A 23,261-nucleotide genomic window follows, 5' to 3' on the forward strand; every position below is an offset into this window, starting at 1 on the left:
TAAAAACCACTCACTCCACAGCCATTGTCTGCTAGGCCGCTTCACCACTGATGAACTCTGGGAAATCCCTTCTCCCAGGCTTCTGGCGCTTTTCGCGTTCATGCCAAGCAGTTTTATTTGTTTTCAATCTAGCCTCTCTCCTGTTTCTACTTCCCTTCAGGACCGCAGGTGGAGGGAGCACAAGGCACAACTAGACGTGGAGAATAACACTAACCCAGATAATGTGTTAGTGAGAGACGCAGGCAGCCACCCAAAGCATATCGCTGGCTGATCGTCTTCATCGTAGCTGTCAGACACGGTTGAGATTAATAGGATATTTCTGCCGAGACGTCATCTATAGGATGCTCTTCAGGGATAAGCTAGCTGAAGTATCAGGGGGATCTGAGAGGCTGGAGGATCTGGAGCGTCTTGACTTGAGCTCCATACTGTTTATGATAGTGTCACTGGATACCCAACTTCCTTTCACTGATGATCAGGGCTGAAGCTGCAGTCACCTCCACAGTCACCCTGTATACTTTATTTATCCTGTCAGATGGTGTTGAGGTACCTAGTAAGATTCAGATAGATAGCTAATCGTATTAGCGCAAATCATCCTCCCAATGTTTTATTTTGTCTGAGTGTATTTATGTTACACTCTGTGACCAGTAGGAGTGCTTTGTATTGTTAAACCTCTCTTCCTTTCACGGATCATGTACTTAATCCAGGTTCCTCTTCGAACCGTCGCCTGCTGTCCTTACATGCTTACCCAGTGTGGCACACAACACCAGAGAGAATGGAAGTGGCACTAGTTTGACAAAGCCATATAAGTCTCTGTGGTGGTACATATACGAAAACTAGTTGTTCCAGATAGCTCTCCTAGATTGGCATTCTTTAAAGATCCACAATGCAGAAATTGCTTTACCATTTCCTGCTTGGTAAAATTCTAATAGCTCGCCTAATTTCAGTTTGTGACAAAACAAGCAGTCATTATGTAGAGAATTATTGTGCCATCTAAACCGCTGTGAAATATATTTTTCATAACCAAAAATATTGAATTTTCAGCTGTTTGAAGCTAGTGTACAAAACCGAAAGTAAAAGATGCAAAAACTAAACTTAAGAACATGAAGCATAGAAATAGTGCACGTAGAACATATTTACAGCTTCTTAGACTTGCTTTCAATGACAATGAAAGATCAATAACTCAAATTACTATATGAATTTGGTCGGGTCGCCCAAAAAGTTGATGAGCTCTTGTCTGGGCTTCCCAGAAGAAGGAAAGAACATGGACACAAAGATCTGAAATTCTTTAGGCTACTAGTTATGAGTCCTTGAATAGAAACCTTATGGGATCATCTTAAAATCGTCTCCAACAACATTGAGATTCCTCTTAAAGGCTATATCAGGAAACAGGACCTAGTAGGAGATGAGGGCATAAGGAAGCATATTCATGCAACCTACTTTAGAAAATGGCTTCCAAGATCTGAATGTAGAAATGTATCAACTACATGCAACTGAGTGGCCCAGTACTGTAAAGACATACAGAATTACAGTACACCATCATAAACCATGTATTACAATCGATCATGCTCCCGGGTGGCGCAGTGGTCTAAGGCACTGCATCTCAGTGCTAGAGGCGTCACTACAGACCCTGGTTCGATTCCAGGCTATATCTCAACCAGCTGTGATTGGACGGCGCACAATTGGCCCAGCGTCATCCGGGATAGGGTTTGGCCAGGGTAGGCCGTCATTGTAAATAAAAATGTGTTCTTAACTGACTTGCCTAGTTAAATAAAGGTTCAATAGAAATAAAAAATGCTCGACAGATTATCAAATCAAACCACGAAATGGTTTGTCACAATGGTTCTTCCATCATACCGTTTACATGCAAGAGTAACTCACTAATGTGTGAATGGAAGTAGGGTCTCTCTAACATCTCTTTATATTCTTACTGAAAGGTCCAATGCAACTGTTTTTATCTCAATATCAAATCATTTCCAGTTATTTCTGTTACAGTCAGACCGCTGCTACTAATTGACGATTTGCTCATTATGACCAGTTGAATACTAAATACTTTGATAAGGTATAGCTGTGTCTTTGTTTATACCAAGGAAGCCACCAGGGAAACTCTACCTCTTGGAAACACTCATATTATTATTCTATAAAGGTCTCTCCAGTATCAACATTGTCACAGAAGACAGATAGGAATCTCTGTTTTCTTAAATGATATTCCTATCGCAGTTAAACAATGTTTTCCGGTCCTCTCCAGAGAAGCAACTATAATTGCTTCCAGTGCTGACAGCTAGCGTGACTAAGGCGGAGCTGCGGGAGAATAATGTACGTGGCCATTAAAACACAATTATATCACCAATTAGATTCCCCCCCCCTAATTACACTATCACAAAGGAGACAGCAGGGGAGGGGAGAGCAAGGGTGGAGGAAGAGGAGGGCGGTAGGGAGGGAAAAGAGGACAGACGGATGGAGAAATTGAGAGGAAGATAAGGATGACCCGGAGAGAAGATAAGGCTGGTGTGAGTGACAGAGAAGAGGACGGAGGGAGGGAGCAGAGAGAGAGCGGGAGAAAGAAGAGGATACCGTCAGAAAATCCAAGACTGAAAAAACTAAAACAGAGACTGTGAAGAAGAGGCTCAAACTTTTGTTGAATTTCATTGATTGTTCAATTGCCAAATTAGGGAAGTAATTTCCACTGTGTAAGAAATAGGCCTATATGCTTTTACACCTCTTACTGTGGGGAAGGGGCCAGATAAGTGAGGTGGTATCATCATAGAATCTGCGCTGTGTGACTTCTGGTGACCCCAGGGTTCACAACCTCTTAATGAGGAAAGAGCCCAGTGGTGCAGTATGGGTAATTAGAGCTGGGACATTGAGCATCTGCTCTAACAAAGAGGAGGGCCACCTGCCTGTCGCTATATGGGACAGCACCAAGATGTCACTCACTGGCTGCGTCTCAAATGGCACTTTAGGGTGCCAAAGTAGTGCGCTATACAGGAAATAGTGTGCCATTTCAGACACAACAATTTCACAAGCTGACATGACCTTCTCGGACCTTTCGTCTTGTCCATTGGGATTCATACGTCACACTGTTGGATGGTTGATGCCCAGTTTTAGGTGATGGTAAAGTTGTGTATGATAGTGGTCAAGCTGGACTGTAGTGGTTGTGATGTTAAAGGAGTGGTCTGTCTGTGTGTTTTGTGATTGAGGTGAACCTGTAATGTCAACATTACTCCTCGTGGCAACAACGCTTTTTCATCACAATTCACTAAGAGAGCAGAATTATATTTACGGAACTTTAATGGAAAAAAAACTTTTTGAGTTAACTCACAAATGAACTGTTGTCAAACAACACCTTACACAATAGACTACCTTCAGTAACATGCACACATTCTCATCCCAACGCTTCCAAACTCACCACACAGAAGGAAGTACATTAAGTTCCAAACTAGGCAAAAATGTCTCAGGTTTTCACCTTGAACAAACAGAAAAGATATTTCAAGGTGTGTGTGTGCATGCTGTGGACGGAGGTTGTTGACAAGCAACTAAACTGCGGTCAGGTCATCCCATTACACCCTGTGTCCTCTCTGTCCCCTCAGGTGAAGTGCTGTAAGTACTGGCCTGACGACACTGAGATCTACAGGGACATGAAGGTGACCCTCATCGAGACCCAGCTGCTGTCAGAGTACGTCATCAGGACCTTCGCCGTGGAAAAGGTACGGACACTCCAAGTGATCATGATATTGGAAGTTATTAATTGCATTGTATTGTCGTGTATTGTTTTCCATTGTATGTATTATATATAAAGCAACATGTAAAGTGTTGGTCCATGTTTCATGAGCTGAAATAAAAGATCCCAGAAATGTTCTATATGCATAAAAAGCTAATATCTCTAGCATTTTCTGCACAAATTTGTTTACATCCCTGTTACTGAGCATTTCTCCTTTGCCAAGATAATCCATCCACCTGAAAGGTGTGGCATATCAAGAAGCTGATTAAACAGCATGATCATTACACAGGTGCATCTTGTGCTGAGAACAATAAAATACCACTCTGAAAAGGTTAGTTTTGTCACACAACACAATGCCACAGATGTCTCAAGTTTTGAGGGAGCGTGCAATTGACATGCTGACAGCAGGAATGTCCACCAGAGCTGTTGCCAGATAATTGAATGTTCATTTCTCTACCATAAACATTGTTTTCGAGAATTTGGCAGTATGTCCAAACGGCCTCTCAACCGCAGACCACATATAACCACGCCAGCCCAGGACCTCCACATCCGGCTTCTTCATCTGCGGGATCGTCTGAGACCAGCCAACCGGACAACTGATGAAACTGTGTGTCTGCACAACCGAAGAATTCCTGCACATACTGTCAGAAACCGTCTCAGGGAAGCTCATCTGCGTGCACCTCGTCCTCACCAGGATATTGACCCGACTGCAGTTTGGCGTCGTAACCGACTTCAGTGGTCAAATTCTCACCTTTGATGGCCACTAGCACACTGGAGAAGTGTGCGCTTCACAGATGAATCCCGGTTTCAGTTGTACTGGGCAGATGTATGGCGTCGTGTGGGCGAGCGGTTTGCTGATATCAACGTTGTGAACAGAGTGCCCCGTGGTGGTGGGTTTATGCTATGGGCAGGCATAAGCAATCGATAATGAACACCATTGCATTTTATCGGTGGTAATTTGAATGCATCGAGATACCGTGACCAGATCCTGATGCCCATTGTCGTGCCATTCATCTGCCTCCATCACCTCATGTTTCAGCATGATAACGCACGGGCCCCATGTCGGAAGGATCTGTACACAATTGGAAGCTGAAAATGTCCTAGTTCTTCCATGACCTGCATACTCACCAAACATGTCACCCATTGAGCATGTTTGTAATGCTCTGGATCGATGTGTACGACAGCGTGTTCTAGTTCCCGACAATATCCAGCAACTTCACACAGCCATTGAAGAGGAGTGGGACAACATTCCACAGGCCACAATCAACAGTCTGATCCACTCTATGTGAAGGAGATGTTGCACTGCATGAGGCAAATGGTGGTCACACCAGATACTGACTGGTTTTATGATCCACGCCCCATTTATTTAATGTATCTGTGACCAACAGATGCATGTCTGTATTCCCAGTCATGTGAAATCAATAGATTAGGGCCTAATGAATTTTAAATTTACTGATTTCCTTATATGAACTGTAACTCCCACCTAGGCAATAAACGGAAGCCATTTTTCTCCAGAACACTCACCAAGGATTGGCTATCACTGCCTTAACGCTATTCATACTTATCAGCGTCATGTTTTTCCTATACTACCTCACTTTCAGAGAAGGGGTTTCCTGGTTGTTTTCTATTCAGACATGCTAGCTACTATATGCCACCCTTGGACAGAGCTTCATGTACTCACCACTACTTTAATGAAGGTTCTTAGATGCTTCCTTTATAATAGGTCCATCTGTCTTTCAGAATGCCTGTCTGTCTGTATAGTAGCCATTTTGTTTCTCATCCTATTGTACTCAGAGCTGTTACCAGGCCTCTCCACTTTTCCACTTCTTCTATCCCCATGGGCTTTTAAGCTGTGAATATTTCCCCTGCCGTGTGTGTGTGTGTGTGTGTGTGTGTGTGTGTGTGTGTGTGTGTGTGTGTGTGTGTGTGTGTGTGTGTGTGTGTGTGTGTGTGTGTGTGTGTGTGTGTGTGTGTGTGTGTGTGTGTGTGTGTGCATGAGTGCTCAAGGCTCAGACGGGTGTCCGCCCTGCCGTCTGTATCCAGCCTGCTTGCTGTGTGTGTGAATCACCACTCTCCTCCAGCTGTTTTTCTCCTCTTCCATCCCCCCAGAGATGGGCTTTGTCATCCCTGCTTTATCTACTTTAGTCCCTCCCCCCAAGATCAAAACACAACTTTGATCATGAAAACAGCTAACTTTAAAGTGCTTATAGGGAGGGAGGGAGGCAGGGAGGGAGGCAGGAAGGGAGGCAGGAGAGGAGAGGAGAGAGCTGCTGCTCAAAGTTAAAAAGCTCTGGGTCTGTTTGGGTGGGCGTGCGTGGGTGCGTGCATATACATGTGCGTGTGTCAGAAGTCCAGGCATCTGTATGACCTCTGATGTTTGTGTCCTTGGTACTTGTGAATCCAAATGAAGTAATCAACTGTGTATCTTTCGGTCTTCTCTCTCTAGAGGGGAGCCCATGAGATCCGGGAGATCCGTCAGTTCCACTTCACGGGCTGGCCGGACCACGGGGTGCCCTACCACGCCACCGGCCTGCTGGGCTTCGTACGCAGGGTCAAGTCCAAGACCCCTGCCAACGCCGGGCCCATGGTGGTCCACTGCAGGTCAGACACACTCACTGTGGCTGCTGGCTGTCTGTATCTCTACCTTTCTCTCTTTTTTTCTCTAATCTCTCTTTCCATCTCTTTCTCTCTCCTCCCTCTCGCTCTATTTTCTCTCTCTCTCTCGTCATCCAGTATGACTCAGAAAGAAGTTCCTAATGGATTTTAGTAAAGTCATCTCACTCCCAAGATCAGCCACACTAAATAAAGTGGATCTGCTATTGTCAGCCACACCCACAACTGTTTAGACTGTCATGTACAATCTGTACTGATGTTTCCAATCCAAATAGTCCCAGATAATGTGGCAAACGGTGCTTTTCTATGAAGAGTGTGTGTTGTGCTCTGGTTCTCACGCTGTGTGTGTGTGTGTGTGTGTGTGTGTGTGTGTGTGTGTGTGTGTGTGTGTGTGTGTGTGTGTGTGTGTGTGTGCATGTGTGTGTGTGTGTGTGTGCGCATGTGTGTGCGCGCGTGCTTGCGTCATCAGTGCGGGGGCGGGCAGGACCGGCTGTTTTATCGTGATTGACATCATGCTGGACATGGCTGAGAGAGAGGGTGTGGTCGACATCTACAACTGTGTGAGAGAGTTGCGCTCACGAAGGGTTAATATGGTCCAGACAGAGGTAAGAATGACCATGTCCCTGCTCGAACCCAGAGAGAGAGAGAGAGAGAGAGAGAGAGAGAGAGAGAGAGAGAGAGAGAGAGAGAGAGAGAGAGAGAGAGAGAGAGAGAGAGAGAGAGAGAGAGAGAGAGAGAGAGAGAGAGAGAGAGAGAGAGAGAGAGAGAGAGAGAGAGAGAGAGAGAGAGAGAGAGAGAGAGAGAGAGAGAGACCACTACACGACCCTGCTCCAAGTGTCTCCACTCGCTTCCACTGTACACAATCCCAAACACACCACACGCACGCATACACGGTCTTGTATAACTAACCTTGTGTGGACAATTCAATCTCATTCAAAATCCTGTTTTTCCTAAACCTTAACCTGAAAACCTAACCCTAGCACCTACACCTAGCACCTAACCCTAAAACTAACACTAATTCTAACCTTAACCCTAAAACCCACAAGTGTAGTTAAACACGTCCACACACACACACACACACACACACGTTCCCCAAACAGGCACATTTCATTCTGTCAATACATGATACACATGAAACCATGGACCATCTAGGACAGGGTGTGTATTCCCCAACACAATGTGACAGACTTGTAGTGTCTACAATTTCAGGATTCTTCTTTTGTATCTAAAATTCCACTGGCACAACCAATCCCAAACATCTGGCCAAACAGACAATGTGACACAATGATACTTGACAAGGAACATGAGCCAACTCATTAGCCCTGTGCAAATATTATTCAGCTCAGAGTAAAAATGCAACAGACTAGTGTTTGCTTTTAAAGATAGTTAATAGCTGATGAGTTAGAACGCATAGAAACATGCTAAAGTTCCACTCCCTGACCATACTATATTAATGCATAATAAACAAGTGTCTAATGCCGGGCTGTATGCAAGCTTTACTTTGTTTGATTCCCATGACATATACTTTTAATTGATGTGAACTGACATTCATAGCTCAAAAGCTATTTAAAGTTTACTTGGAGCACATGCTGTATCATATAAATGACATTCTACTCCCCGTTCCACAAAAAAAAGCCAGTTCGTGTCTTGTTGTGATATTTGGTAATATTTTGATGACAACCGGGTATGCTGCGAATCCATTTCACCTCCAACTCCATATCCAAGGACGAGAGTCTGACATCACAGTAGCCTAACCTGAAAACCACTGACCCTCTGCTCCCGAGGATTTTGTCAGAAGTGACAAGTCGAGACGTTTCTGAAATGTCACTTCATAAATGATTTACGTCAAGCCCGGGGCCTTTTTCCTGAGAGAAGGAGAGGAAGAGGGGGAGAATGAAAGAGAGAGAGAGTGGTAGTATTGACGGAGGAAAGAGAGAGAGAGTGGTAGTATTGACGGAGGAAAGAGAGAGAGAGAGAGAGAGTGGTAGTATTGACGGAGGAAAGAGAGAGGGAGAGAGAGAGAGTGGTAGTATTGACGGAGGAAAGAGAGAGAGAGAGAGAGTGGTAGTATTGACAGAGGAAAGAGAGAGAGACTGGTAGTATTGACAGAGGAAAGAGAGAGAGAGAGTGGTAGTATTGATGGAGGAAAGAGAGAGAGAGTGGTAGTATTGACAGAGGAAAGAGAGAGAGAGTGGTAGTGTTGACAGAGGAAAGAGAGAGAGAGAGAGAGAGTGGTAGTATTGACAGAGGAAAGAGAGAGAGAGAGTGGTAGTATTGATGGAGGAAAGAGAGAGAGAGAGAGAGAGAGAGAGAGAGAGTGGTAGTATTGACAGAGGAAAGAGAGAGTGGTAGTATTGACAGAGGAAAGAGAGAGAGAGTGGTAGTATTGACAGAGGAAAGAGAGAGAGAGAGAGAGAGAGAGTGGTAGTATTGACAGAGGAAAGAGCCGGGGGGGTAGTATTGACGGAGGAAAGAGAGAGAGAGAGAGTGGTAGTATTCACGGAGGAAAGAGAGAGAGAGAGTGGTAGTATTGACAGAGGAAAGAGAGAGAGACTGGTAGTATTGACAGAGGAAAGAGAGAGAGAGAGAGAGTGGTAGTATTGATGGAGGAAAGAGAGAGAGAGTGGTAGTATTGACAGAGGAAAGAGAGAGAGAGTGGTAGTGTTGACAGAGGAAAGAGAGAGAGAGAGAGAGAGAGAGAGAGTGGTAGTATTGACAGAGGAAAGAGAGAGAGAGAGAGTGGTAGTATTGATGGAGGAAAGAGAGAGAGAGAGAGTGGTAGTATTGACAGAGGAAAGAGAGAGTGGTAGTATTGACAGAGGAAAGAGAGAGAGAGTGGTAGTATTGACAGAGGAAAGAGAGAGAGAGAGAGAGAGAGAGTGGTAGTATTGACAGAGGAAAGAGCCGGGGGGTAGTATTGACGGAGGAAAGAGAGAGAGAGAGAGAGAGAGAGAGAGTGGTAGTATTGACGGAGGAAAGAGAGAGAGAGAGTGGTAGTATTGACAGAGGAAAGAGAGAGAGAGTGGTAGTATTGATGGAGGAAAGAGAGAGAGAGTGGTAGTATTGACAGAGGAAAGAGAGAGAGGTAGTATTGACAGAGGAAAGAGAGAGAGAGAGAGAGAGTGGTAGTATTGACAGAGGAAAGAGAGAGAGAGTGGTAGTATTGACAGAGGAAAGAGAGAGAGAGTGGTAGTATTGACAGAGGAAAGAGAGAGAGAGAGAGAGTGGTAGTATTGACAGAGGAAAGAGAGAGAGAGAGAGAGTGGTAGTATTGATGAGAGAGAGAGAGAGAGAGAGAGAGAGAGAGAGTGGTAGTATTGACAGAGGAAAGAGAGAGAGAGGTAGTATTGACAGAGGAAAGAGAGAGAGAGAGTGGTAGTATTGACAGAGGAAGAGAGAGAGAGAGTGGTAGTATTGACAGAGGAAGAGAGAGAGAGAGAGTGGTAGTATTGACAGAGGAAAGAGAGAGAGAGAGAGTGGTAGTATTGACAGAGGAAAGAGAGAGAGAGAGTGGGTAGTATTGACAGAGGAAAGAGAGAGAGAGAGAGAGAGTGGTAGTATTGACAGAGGAAGAGAGAGAGAGAGAGAGTGGTAGTATTGACAGAGGAAAGAGAGAGAGGGTAGATTGAGAGAGAGAGAGAGAGAGAGTGGTAGTATTGACAGAGGAAAGAGAGAGAGAGTGGTAGTATTGACAGAGGAAAGAGAGAGTGGTAGTATTGACAGAGGAAAGAGAGAGAGAGAGAGTGGTAGTATTGACAGAGGAAAGAGAGAGAGAGAGAGAGTGGTAGTATTGACAGAGGAAAGAGAGAGAGAGAGAGAGAGTGGTAGTATTGACAGAGGAAAGAGAGAGAGAGAGAGTGGTAGTATTGACAGAGGAAAGAGAGAGAGAGAGTGGTAGTATTGACAGAGGAAAGAGAGAGAGAGAGTGGTAGTATTGACAGAGAGAAGAGAGAGAGTGGTAGTATTGACAGAGGAAAGAGAGAGAGAGAGAGAGAGTGGTAGTATTGACAGAGGAAAGAGAGAGAGAGAGAGAGTGGTAGTATTGACGGAGGAAAGAGAGAGAGAGAGAGAGAGAGTGGTAGTATTGACAGAGGAAAGAGAGAGAGAGAGTGGTAGTATTGACAGAGGAAAGAGAGAGAGAGAGAGTGGTAGTATTGACAGAGGAAGAGAGAGAGAGAGAGTGGTAGTATTGACAGAGGAAGAGAGAGAGAGTGGTAGTATTGACAGAGGAAAGAGAGAGAGTGGTAGTATTGACAGAGGAAAGAGAGAGAGAGAGTGGTAGTATTGACAGAGGAAAGAGAGAGAGAGAGTGGTAGTATTGACAGAGGAAAGAGAGAGAGAGAGAGTGGTAGTATTGACAGAGGAAAGAGAGAGAGAGAGAGAGTGGTAGTATTGACAGAGGAAAGAGAGAGAGAGAGAGTGGTAGTATTGACAGAGGAAAGAGAGAGAGAGAGAGAGAGGGTAGTATTGACAGAGGAAAGAGAGAGAGAGAGAGTGGTAGTATTGACAGAGGAAAGGAGAGAGAGAGAGAGTGGTAGTATTGACAGAGGAAAGAGAGAGAGAGAGAGTGGTAGTATTGACAGAGGAAAGGAGAGAGAGAGAGTGGTAGTATTGACAGAGGAAGAGAGAGAGAGAGTGGTAGTATTGACAGAGGAAAGAAGAGAGAGAGAGAGTGGTAGTATTGACAGAGGAAAGAGAGAGAGAGAGAGAGTGGTAGTATTGACAGAGGAAAGAGAGAGAGAGAGTGGTAGTATTGACAGAGGAAAAGAGAGAGAGAGAGTGGTAGTATTGACAGAGGAAGAGAGAGAGAGAGTGGTAGTATTGACAGAGGAAAGAGAGAGAGAGAGAGAGAGTGGTAGTATTGACAGAGGAAAGAGAGAGAGAGAGAGAGTGGTAGTATTGACAGAGGAAAGAGAGAGAGAGAGAGTGGTAGTATTGACAGAGGAAAGAGAGAGAGAGAGTGGTAGTATTGACAGAGGAAAGAGAGAGAGAGAGAGTGGTAGTATTGACAGAGGAGAGAGAGAGAGAGAGTGGTAGTATTGACAGAGGAAAGAGAGAGAGAGAGAGTGGTAGTATTGACAGAGGAAAGAGAGAGAGAGAGAGAGTGGTAGTATTGACAGAGGAAAGAGAGAGAGAGAGAGAGAGTGGTAGTATTGACAGAGGAAAGAAGAGAGAGAGAGTGGTAGTATTGACAGAGGAAAGAGAGAGAGAGAGTGGTAGTATTGACAGAGGAAAGAGAGAGAGAGAGAGTGGTAGTATTGACAGAGGAAAGAGAGAGAGAGAGTGGTAGTATTGACAGAGGAAAGAGAGAGAGAGAGTGGTAGTATTGACAGAGGAAAGAGAGAGAGAGAGAGAGGTAGTATTGACAGAGGAAAGAGAGAGAGAGTGGTAGTATTGACAGAGGAAAGAGAGAGAGAGTGGTAGTATTGACAGAGGAAAGAGAGAGAGAGAGTGGTAGTATTGACAGAGGAAAGAGAGAGAGAGAGAGAGTGGTAGTATTGACAGAGGAAAGAGAGAGAGAGAGAGTGGTAGTATTGACAGAGGAAAGAGAGAGAGAGGTGGTATTGACAGAGGAAAGAGAGAGAGAGAGTGGTAGTATTGACAGAGGAGAGAGAGAGAGAGAGGTAGTATTGACAGAGAGAGAGAGAGAGAGTGGTAGTATTGACAGAGGAAAGAGAGAGAGAGAGAGTGGTAGTATTGACAGAGAAGAGAGAGAGAGAGAGAGTGGTAGTATTGACAGAGAAGAGAGAGAGAGAGAGTGGTAGTATTGACAGAGGAAGAGAGAGAGAGAGTGGTAGTATTGACAGAGGAAAGAGAGAGAGAGAGAGAGTGGTAGTATTGACAGAGGAAGGAGAGAGAGAGAGTGGTAGTATTGACAGAGGAAGAGAGAGAGAGAGAGAGTGGTAGTATTGACAGAGGAAAGAGAGAGAGAGTGGTAGTATTGACAGAGGAAAGAGAGAGAGAGAGTGGTAGTATTGACAGAGGAAAGAGAGAGAGAGAGAGAGTGGTAGTATTGACAGAGGAAAGAGAGAGAGAGAGAGAGAGTGGTAGTATTGACAGAGGAAGAGAGAGAGAGAGTGGTAGTATTGACAGAGGAAAGAGAGAGAGAGAGAGAGTGGTAGTATTGACAGAGGAAAGAGAGAGAGAGAGTGGTAGTATTGACAGAGGAAAGAGAGAGAGAGAGTGGTAGTATTGACAGAGGAAAGAGAGAGAGAGTGGTAGTATTGACAGAGGAAGAGAGAGAGAGAGTGGTAGTATTGACGAGAGGAAAGAGAGAGAGAGAGAGGAGTATTGACAGAGGAAGAGAGAGAGAGAGAGTGGTAGTATTGACAGAGGAAAGAGAGAGAGTGGTAGTATTGACAGAGGAAAGAGAGAGAGAGAAGTGGTAGTATTGACAGAGGAAAGAGAGAGAGAGAGAGTGGTAGTATTGACAGAGGAAAGAGAGAGAGAGAGTGGTAGTATTGACAGAGGAAAAGAGAGAGAGAGAGTGGTAGTATTGACAGAGGAAAGAGAGAGAGAGAGAGTGGTAGTATTGACAGAGGAAAGAGAGAGAGAGTGGTAGTATTGACAGAGGAAAGAGAGAGAGAGGTGGTAGTATTGACAGAGGAAGAGAGAGAGAGAGTGGTAGTATTGACAGAGGAAAGAGAGAGTGGTAGTATTGACAGAGGAAGGAGAGAGAGAGAGAGTGGTAGTATTGACAGAGGAAGAGAGAGAGAGAGTGGTAGTATTGACAGAGGAAAGGAGAGAGAGAGAGTGGTAGTATTGACAGAGGAAAGAGAGAGAGAGAGAGAGGTAGTATTGACAGAGAAGAGAGAGAGAGAGAGAGAGAGTGGTAGTATTGACAGAGGAAAGAGAGAGAGAGAGTGGTATTGACAGAAGAGAGAGAGAGTGGTAGTATTGACAGAGGAAAGAGAGAGAGAGAGAGAGGTAGTATTGACAGAGGAAAGAGAGAGAGAGAGAGTGGTAGTATTGACAGAGGAAAGAGAGAGAGAGTGGTAGTATTGACAGAGGAAAGAGAGAGAGAGAGAGAGAGTGGTAGTATTGACAGAGGAAAGAGAGAGAGAGAGTGGTAGTATTGACAGAGGAAAGAGAAGAGAGAGAGAGTGGTAGTATTGACAGAGGAAGAGAGAGAGAGAGTGGTAGTATTGACAGAGGAAAGAGAGAGAGAGTGGTAGTATTGACAGAGGAAAGAGAGAGAGAGTGGTAGTATTGACAGAGGAAAGAGAGAGAGAGAGAGAGTGGTAGTATTGACAGAGGAAAGAGAGAGAGAGAGAGTGGTAGTATTGACAGAGGAAAGAGAGAGAGAGAGTGGTAGTATTGACAGAGGAAAGAGAGAGAGAGAGTGGTAGTATTGACAGAGGAAAGAGAGAGTGGTAGTATTGACAGAGGAAAGAGAGAGAGAGTGGTAGTATTGACAGAGGAAAGAGAGAGAGGTAGTATTGACAGAGGAAAGAGAGAGAGAGAGAGTGGTAGTATTGACAGAGGAAAGAGAGAGAGAGTGGTAGTATTGACAGAGGAAAGAGAGAGTGGTAGTATTGACAGAGGAAAGAGAGAGAGAGAGAGTGGTAGTATTGACAGAGGAAAGAGAGAGAGAGAGTGGTAGTATTGACAGAGGAAAGAGAGAGAGAGAGTGGTAGTATTGACAGAGGAGAGAGAGAGAGAGAGTGGTAGTATTGACAGAGGAAAGAGAGAGTGGTAGTATTGACAGAGGAGAGAGAGAGAGAGAGAGTGGTAGTATTGACAGAGGAAAGAGAGAGAGAGAGAGAGTGGTAGTATTGACAGAGGAAAGAGAGAGAGAGAGAGTGGTAGTATTGACAGAGGAAAGAGAGAGAGAGAGTGGTAGTATTGACAGAGGAAAGAGAGAGAGAGAGTGGTAGTATTGACAGAGGAAAGAGAGAGAGAGAGAGTGGTAGTATTGACAGAGGAAAGAGAGAGAGAGTGGTAGTATTGACAGAGAGAGAGAGAGAGAGAGTGGTAGTATTGACAGAGGAAAGAGAGAGAGAGAGTGGTAGTATTGACAGAGGAAGAGAGAGAGAGAGAGTGGTAGTATTGACAGAGGAAAGAGAGAGAGAGAGAGAGAGTGGTAGTATTGACAGAGGAAAGAGAGAGAGAGAGAGAGTGGTAGTATTGACAGAGGAAAGAGAGAGAGAGAGAGTGGTAGTATTGACAGAGGAAAGAGAGAGAGTGAGTGAGAGGAAAGAGAGAGAGTGGTAGTATTGACAGAGGAAAGAGAGAGAGAGAGTGGTAGTATTGACAGAGGAAAGAGAGAGAGAGAGTGGTAGTATTGACAGAGGAGAGAGAGAGAGAGAGAGTGGTAGTATTGACAGAGGAAAGGGTGAGAGAGAGAGTGGTAGTATTGACAGAGGAAAGAGAGTTAGAGAGTGTCAGTATTGACAGATGAAAGAGAGAGAGAGAGAGAGAGAGAGAGAGAGTGGTAGTATTGACAGAGGAAAGAGAGAGAGAGAGAGTGGTAGTATTGACAGAGGAAAGAGAGAGAGAGAGTGGTAGTATTGACAGAGGAAAGAGAGAGAGAGAGTGGTAGTATTGACAGAGGAAAGAGAGAGAGAGAGAGTGGTAGTATTGACAGAGGAAAGAAGAGAGAGAGAGAGTGGTAGTATTGACAGAGGAAGAGAGAGAGAGTGGTAGTATTGACAGAGGAAAGGAGAGAGAGAGTGGTAGTATTGACAGAGGAAAGAGAGAGAGAGAGTGGTAGTATTGACAGAGAAGAGAGAGAGAGAGAGTGGTAGTATTGACAGAGGAAGAGAGAGAGAGAGAGTGAGTATGACAGGAAAGAGAGTAGAGAGTGGCAGTATTGACAGAGGAAAGAGAGAGAGAGAGAGAGAGAGTGGTAGTTGACAGAGAGAGAGAGAGAGAGTGGTAGTATTGACAGAGGAAAGAGAGAGAGAGAGAGTGGTAGTATTGACAGAGGAAAGAGAGAGAGAGAGTGGTAGTATTGATAGAGGAAAGAGAGAGAGGTAGTATTGACAGAGGAGAGAGAGAGAGAGAGAGTGGTAGTATTGACAGAGGAAAGAGAGAGAGAGTGGTAGTATTGATAGAGGAAAGAGAGAGAGAGTGGTAGTATTGACAGAGGAAAGAGAGAGAGAGAGAGAGAGAGTGGTAGTATTGACAGAGGAAAGAGAGAGAGAGAGAGAGTGGTAGTATTGATAGAGGGAGAGAGAGAGAGAGAGTGGTAGTATTGACAGAGGAAGAGAGAGAGAGAGTGGTAGTATTGACAGAGGAAAGAGAGAGAGAGAGAGTGGTAGTATTGACAGAGGAGAGAGAGAGAGAGAGTGGTAGTATTGACAGAGGAGAGAGAGAGAGAGAGAGTGGTAGTATTGACAGAGGAAAGAGAGAGAGAGAGAGTGGTGGTATTGACAGAGGAAAGAGAGAGAGAGAGAGAGAGAGTGGTAGTATTGACAGAGGAAAGAGAGAGAGAGAGTGGTAGTATTGACAGAGGAAAGAGAGAGAGAGAGTGGTAGTATTGACAGAGGAAAGAGAGAGAGAGAGAGTGGTAGTATTGACAGAGGAAAGAGAGAGAGAGAGAGTGGTAGTATTGACAGAGGAAAGAGAGAGAGAGAGTGGTAGTATTGACAGAGGAAAGAGAGAGAGAGAGAGTGGTAGTATTGACAGAGGAAAGAGAGAGAGAGTGGTAGTATTGACAGAGGAAAGAGAGAGAGAGAGAGTGGTAGTATTGACAGAGGAGAGAGAGAGAGAGAGAGTGGTAGTATTGACAGAGGAAAGGGTGAGAGAGAGAGTGGTAGTATTGACAGAGGAAAGGGTGAGAGAGAGAGTGGTAGTATTGACAGAGGAAAGAGAGAGAGAGAGTGGTAGTATTGACAGAGGAAAGAGAGAGAGAGAGTGGTAGTATTGACAGAGGAAAGAGAGAGAGAGAGACTGGTAGTATTGACAGAGGAAAGAGAGAGAGAGAGAGTGGTAGTATTGACAGAGGAAAGAGAGAGAGAGTGGTAGTATTGACAGAGGAAAGGGTGAGAGAGAGAGTGGTAGTATTGACAGAGGAAAGAGAGAGAGAGAGTGGTAGTATTGACAGAGGAAAGAGAGAGAGAGAGAGTGGTAGTATTGACAGAGGAAAGAGAGAGAGAGAGAGTGGTAGTATTGACAGAGGAAAGAGAGAGAGAGTGGTAGTATTGACAGAGGAAAGAGAGAGAGAGTGGTAGTATTGACAGAGGAAAGAGAGAGAGACTGGTAGTATTGACAGAGGAAAGAGAGAGAGACTGGTAGTATTGACGGAGGAAAGGGGGAGAGAGAGAGAGAGAGAGAGAGAGTGGTAGTATTGACAGAGGAAAGAGAGAGAGAGAGAGTGGTAGTATTGACGGAGGAAAGAGAGAGAGAGAGTGGTAGTATTGACAGAGGAAAGAGAGAGAGAGAGTGGTAGTATTGACAGAGGAAAGAGAGAGAGAGAGAGTGGTAGTATTGACAGAGGAAAGAGAGAGAGACTGGTAGTATTGACAGAGGAAAGAGAGAGAGAGTGGTAGTATTGACAGAGGAAAGAGAGAGAGAGTGGTAGTATTGACAGAGGAAAGAGAGAGAGAGTGGTAGTATTGACAGAGGAGAGAGAGAGAGAGAGAGAGAGACTGGTAGTATTGACAGAGGAAAGAGAGAGAGAGTGGTAGTATTGACAGAGGAAAGAGAGAGAGAGAGTGGTAGTATTGACAGAGGAAAGAGAGAGAGAGAGACTGGTAGTATTGACAGAGGAAAGAGAGAGAGAGTGGTAGTATTGACAGAGGAAAGAGAGAGAGAGTGGTAGTATTGACAGAGGAAAGAGAGAGAGAGAGTGGTAGTATTGACAGAGGAAAGAGAGAGAGAGTGGTAGTATTGACAGAGGAAAGAGAGAGAGAGTGGTAGTATTGACAGAGGAAAGAGAGAGAGAGAGTGGTAGTATTGACAGAGGAAAGAGAGAGAGAGTGGTAGTATTGACAGAGGAAAGAGAGAGAGAGTGGTAGTATTGACAGAGGAAAGAGAGAGAGACTGGTAGTATTGACAGAGGAAAGGTCAATGGGAATGGTCACTGTGGAGGTGACACAGGCTGTTTCCCAAAGAGCACCCTATTCCCTTATATAGTGCACTACTTACCTTGAGAAAGGAAGTCCATAGGGTACCGGTTGGCTCAGTTTAAACAACATGAGAGAATAGCCAGCCCAGATGTCTACCATCCAGGATTCTGTATTTCTCAAGAACAATTGGAAAACCGAGGATTGGATTAGGATTTGATTTGATTTGATTTCTCACCAAAAATGGCTTTTGGATCCATGTCATGACTTGACTTGAGTCAATCATCACTTTGGTTTGATCATGTTTCTGTGTGGCCCACTCTGTGTCCTACAGGAGCAGTACGTGTTCATCCACGACGCCATCTTGGAGGCGTGTCTGTGCGGGGACACCACCATCCCAGCCAACCAGCTGCGATCGGTCTACTATGACATGAACCGCCTGGACCCCCAGACTAACTCCAGCCAGATCAAAGAGGAGTTCAGGGTAGGTGTGTGTGTGTGTGTGTGTGTGTGTGTGTGTGTGTGTGTGTGTGTGTGTGTGTGTGTGTGTGTGTGTGTGTGTGTGTGTGTGTGTGTGTGTGTGTGTGTGTGTGTGTGTGTGTGTGTGTGAGCATGCGTTGTTCATCATACATGCATACGTATATTGTATATTGGTGTACAAGGCACAATTGAAGGTGTCTACCAGGCTCATATCCCTCCCTCCCTCCAGACTCTGAACATGGTGACTCCTACGCTGCGTGTGGAGGACTGCAGCATCGCCCTGCTCCCCAGGAACCACGAGAAGAACCGCTGCATGGACGTCCTTCCTCCTGACCGCTGTCTGCCCTTCCTCATCACCATCGACGGAGAGAGTTCCAACTACATCAACGCCGCTCTCATGGACGTACGTCTCACACACACACACACACACACACACACTCAAACTTAGGCACGCTCACTCATAACCTTTTTAAATGACTTGCAGTGTCAGTCCGTGTGCAGGTCATTGGATGTGAATGTACTGCTGGAAAAGTGCTGAGTCAATAGTGGAAGTGTTCTTTTTTAATCATTGTGCTGAAATATGATGATGTGAATAGGTCACTGTTCAATCACCGATCTACATAAAGGGCAGATTTGGCGCTTTGAATGAAGAGCAAACTTTATTAGTGGTAGATTAGTGGCATATTGGCTGTCTGTGACATGACTTCTTTATTACGGGGAAAGGAGAGAGGGAGGGAGTGGGAGAGACAGACACAGAGGGAGCAAAGGGGAGGGAGGAGGGAGGAGTTGGGGAATAGAAGGAAAGGGGAAGAAGGAAACCGAGAGAGAGAGAGAGCGCGCAAGGGACAGCGGGCGACTCAGCAGTCCTGGGGCATCCTGTGGTTAAATAGCTGGTGTGTAAATAGCCCATCCATCTCTATAATAATCACCCCACCTTACTTAGCCAGCCATTTCCCAGCCAAACCTAAACAGTAGGGGGACAGTGTATCATGTTGATGAATGGCTAGTGCTTTTTCTGTGCTTCCACCAACAATTACATCCTCATTGAAAATGATTAAAAAATAGATGGCTTTGGATGGATTTGTCCCATCGTCATGGAAATAACCAAAAACATTCATAATTGCAATGTGTTTTTTGTCGAATGCAGCAGTATGACTCAGTTTGGATTGGTTTTATGGAAATAATGTGTCACCAATTATACTCATGCATATTTGGTATATACAATAAGGATATAGTATGTGGTATTAGTGTTGACAGTGGAATTCATTCAGAACGGTCATGAATATCTGGAAATAAATATGTTCCCTGTACATGATTCCTCAAAAACAAAGTGGCCCGCAGACCTCAGATACATACAACCTCACATAGTAACCTGAACTTGATTGTGAGAATTCCCTGCGTTATGACTAAAGGCCTGGTGACATGTCCTTGATCTTAGTGACATAAATACTGCCGTTCTGTTCATTTTGGACTTGCTGACTTTCTCTTCCTCGTCGTTTTCCTCCTCCACAGAGCTACAAGCAGCCGTCTGCGTTCATCGTTACCCAGCACCCCTTGCCCAACACGGTCAAAGACTTCTGGAGGCTGGTTCTGGACTACCACTGCACCTCTATAGTGATGCTCAACGACGTAGACCCAGCACAGGTAAGACTAACACACACACACACACACACACACACACACACACACACACACACACACACACACGAGAGGCCAATCAAGTCACTCCAAACCATGTGACGCCATGCAATCCTTTATCATACTATCAGACATTCCAGACTCCGTCATAGACTAGTCATTAGTACATGATCATAGACAGACCGATACCAGTAGGTTTGAAAGAGGAGGGGAAGGAGTCTGCCTCAAATGGCCTTGGGGTCCTGTCTGTCAAAATGTTCAAAGAATAGCAGGTGGCAGCATTTCCTAGCAACACCACCCCACTGGGTGACTACACTATCCTCTCATTCCCTATTCTGACTGTAGCCCGGCAACAAGTACCACAGCTCATATATATATGAGCTATATATATATATATATATATATATATATATATATATATATATATATATATATATATATATAGCTCATATATATATGTATGTATGTATGTATGTATGTCTGTCTGTCTGTCTGTCTGTCTGTCTGTCTGTCTGTTCTGTCTGTCTGTCTGTCTGTCTGTCTGTCTGTCTGTCTGTCTGTCTGTCTGTCTGTCTGTCTGTCTGTCTGTCTGTCTGTCTGTCTGTCTGTCTGTATGTTATGTATGTGTATGTATGTTATGTATGTATGTATGTGGATGGCCTAGCTGATGTCATTGTTTTGTCTCATCTGCTGTTGAGGAGGCAGCTCAATACAACAGGATAGTCAGGCGGTGTTTCACTGTCCTGAACTGTTGTTAAATTGTAGATCATTTTGTGTGTTTGAAGGCATGACCTTGAAAGACAATGAGAGAATTGCAGTTATCAAATGAGGGTGAATGTGAATGCCAACGCAAATCAATAGGCTCTCATTCAATGTTTGATTTGAAACGTGTGTGTGCAGCTGTGTCCCCAGTACTGGCCGGAGAACGGCGTGCACCGCCACGGGCCCATCCAGGTGGAGTTTGTGTCAGCTGACCTGGAGGAGGACATCATCAGCAGGATATTCCGCGTCTACAACGCTGCACGGGTACGAGACAGAACACCACACACACACACCTGTTCCTACAGCTACTATAGCAGACACACACACACACACACACACACACACACACACCTGTTCCTACAGCTACTATAGCAGACAGGGACACACACACACACCTGTTCCTACAGCTACTATAGCAGACACACACACACACACACACACACACACACACACACACCTGTTCCTACAGCTACTATAGCAGACAGGGACACACACACACACACACCTGTTCCTACAGCTACTATAGCAGACACACACACACACACACACACACACACACACACACACACACACACACACACCTGTTCCTACAGCTACTATAGCAGACAGACACACACACACACACACACACTCCTGTTCCTACAGCTACTATAGCAGACAGACAAACAGCACACACACACACTCCTGTTCCTACAGCTACTATAGCAGACATAGACACACACACACACACACACACACACACCTGTTCCTACAGCTACTATAGCAGACATATACACACACACACACACACACACACACACACACACACACACACACACACACACACACACACACACACACACCTGTTCCTACAGCTACTATAGCAGACATACACACACACACACACACACACACACACACACACACACACACACACACACACACACACACACACACACCTGTTCCTACAGCTACTATAGCAGACATCACACACACACACACACACACACACACACACACACACACACACACACACACACACACGCCTGTTCTTACAGCTACTATAGCAGACATAGACACACACACACACACACACACACACACACACACACACACCTGTTCCTACAGCTACTATAGCAGACATACACACACACACACACACACACACACACACACACACACACACACACACACACACACCTGTTCCTACAGCTACTATAGCAGACAGACACACACACACACACACACACACACACACACACACACACACACCTGTTCCTACAGCTACTATAGCAGACAGACACACACACACACACACACTCCTGTTCCTACAGCTACTATAGCAGACAGACACACACACACACACACACACACACACACACACACACACACCCACACACACACACACTCCTGTTCCTACAGCTACTATAGCAGACATAGACACACACACACACACACACACACCTGTTCCTACAGCTACTATAGCAGACATATACACACACACACACACACACACACACACACACACACACACACACCTGTTCCTACAGCTACTATAGCAGACATCACACACACACACACACACACACACACACACACACACACACACCTGTTCCTACAGCTACTATAGCAGACATCACACACACACACACACACACACACACACACACACACACACACACACACACACACACACACACACACACACGCCTGTTCTTACAGCTACTATAGCAGACAGGGACACACACACACACACTCCTGTTCCTACAGCTACTATAGCAGACATAAAACACACACACACACACACACACACACACACACACACACACGCCTGTTCTTACAGCTACTATAGCAGACATAGACACACACACACACACACACACACACACACACACACACACACACACACACACACCTGTTCCTACAGCTACTATAGCAGACATACACACACACACACACACACACACACACACACACACACACACACACACACACACACACACACACACACACACACACACACACCTGTTCCTACAGCTACTATAGCAGAAACACAGGGACACACACACACACACACACACACCTATTCCTACAGCTACTAAAGCAGACATAGACACACACACACACACACACTCCTGTTCCTACAGCTACTATAGCAGACATACACACACACACACACACACACACACACACACACACACACACACACACACACACACACACACACACCTGTTCCTACAGCTACTAAAGCAGACATACACACACACACACACACACACACACACACACACACACACACACACACACACACACACACACACCTGTTCCAACAGCTACTATAGCAGACACACACACACACACACACACACACACACACGCTCCTGTTCCTACAGCTACTATAGCAGACATACACACACACACACACACACACACACACACACACACACACACACACACACACACACACACACACACACACACACACCTGTTCCTACAGCTACTATAGCAGACATGGACACACACACAGTAATGCTAACACGTCCATTTCTCTCTCCAGCCACAGGACGGGTATCGCATGGTGCAACAGTTCCAGTTCCTGGGCTGGCCCATGTACCGGGACACACCTGTGTCCAAGCGCTCCTTCCTGAAGCTCATCCGCCAGGTGGACAAGTGGCAGGAGGAGTATGACGGAGGAGAGGGACGCACCGTCGTGCACTGTCTGTAAGTACCTAGCGGTCATGTCTCAACCTACACCTAGTACTGCACAGTAAACCTTTACTAGCTCTGGACTTCCCAAATGGGTGGAAAGAGTAGGGGGTTTTTAGGTATTTGATGTAACCCCCCAAAACCACCCCTCTAATTCGATCCAACATGGCCGCCCAAAATGCCACCGGGGTCACAGTGACACTGGACCACTCCGATGGGACAGTGAGAAATGTCACTGTCCTCCTCTGATGGTGATCACATACACTTTCCATGGGGATGCAGTCCTCACAGCACACCATCCTGCCTTCTGACAGCCTTCTGGAAACTGTGACATTTTGATGGCCCACCAGAAAGCA

The 23,261-nt window shown here is 45.3% G+C and overlaps 1 protein-coding gene across 12 annotated transcripts in view; it reads left to right on the forward strand.

The window, feature by feature from the left end:
• Positions 1-23,261, forward strand: part of ptprma (protein tyrosine phosphatase receptor type Ma) — a 299,714-nt gene that overhangs the window by 272,795 nt on the left and 3,658 nt on the right. For all 12 annotated transcript variants that reach the window (XM_045710832.1, XM_045710833.1, XM_045710834.1 and 9 more), the window contains 8 exons: positions 3,588-3,704; positions 6,165-6,319; positions 6,801-6,936; positions 17,675-17,824; positions 18,050-18,223; positions 19,333-19,464; positions 20,359-20,484; positions 22,757-22,920. In XM_045710832.1, the coding sequence (XP_045566788.1) occupies positions 3,588-3,704; positions 6,165-6,319; positions 6,801-6,936; positions 17,675-17,824; positions 18,050-18,223; positions 19,333-19,464; positions 20,359-20,484; positions 22,757-22,920 (1,154 nt within the window). The remainder of the gene's footprint in view (positions 1-3,587; positions 3,705-6,164; positions 6,320-6,800; positions 6,937-17,674; positions 17,825-18,049; positions 18,224-19,332; positions 19,465-20,358; positions 20,485-22,756; positions 22,921-23,261) is intronic.

The sequence above is a fragment of the Salmo salar genome, chromosome ssa29, assembly GCF_905237065.1.
Source record: "Salmo salar chromosome ssa29, Ssal_v3.1, whole genome shotgun sequence".
Taxonomy (NCBI): Eukaryota; Metazoa; Chordata; class Actinopteri; order Salmoniformes; family Salmonidae; genus Salmo; species Salmo salar.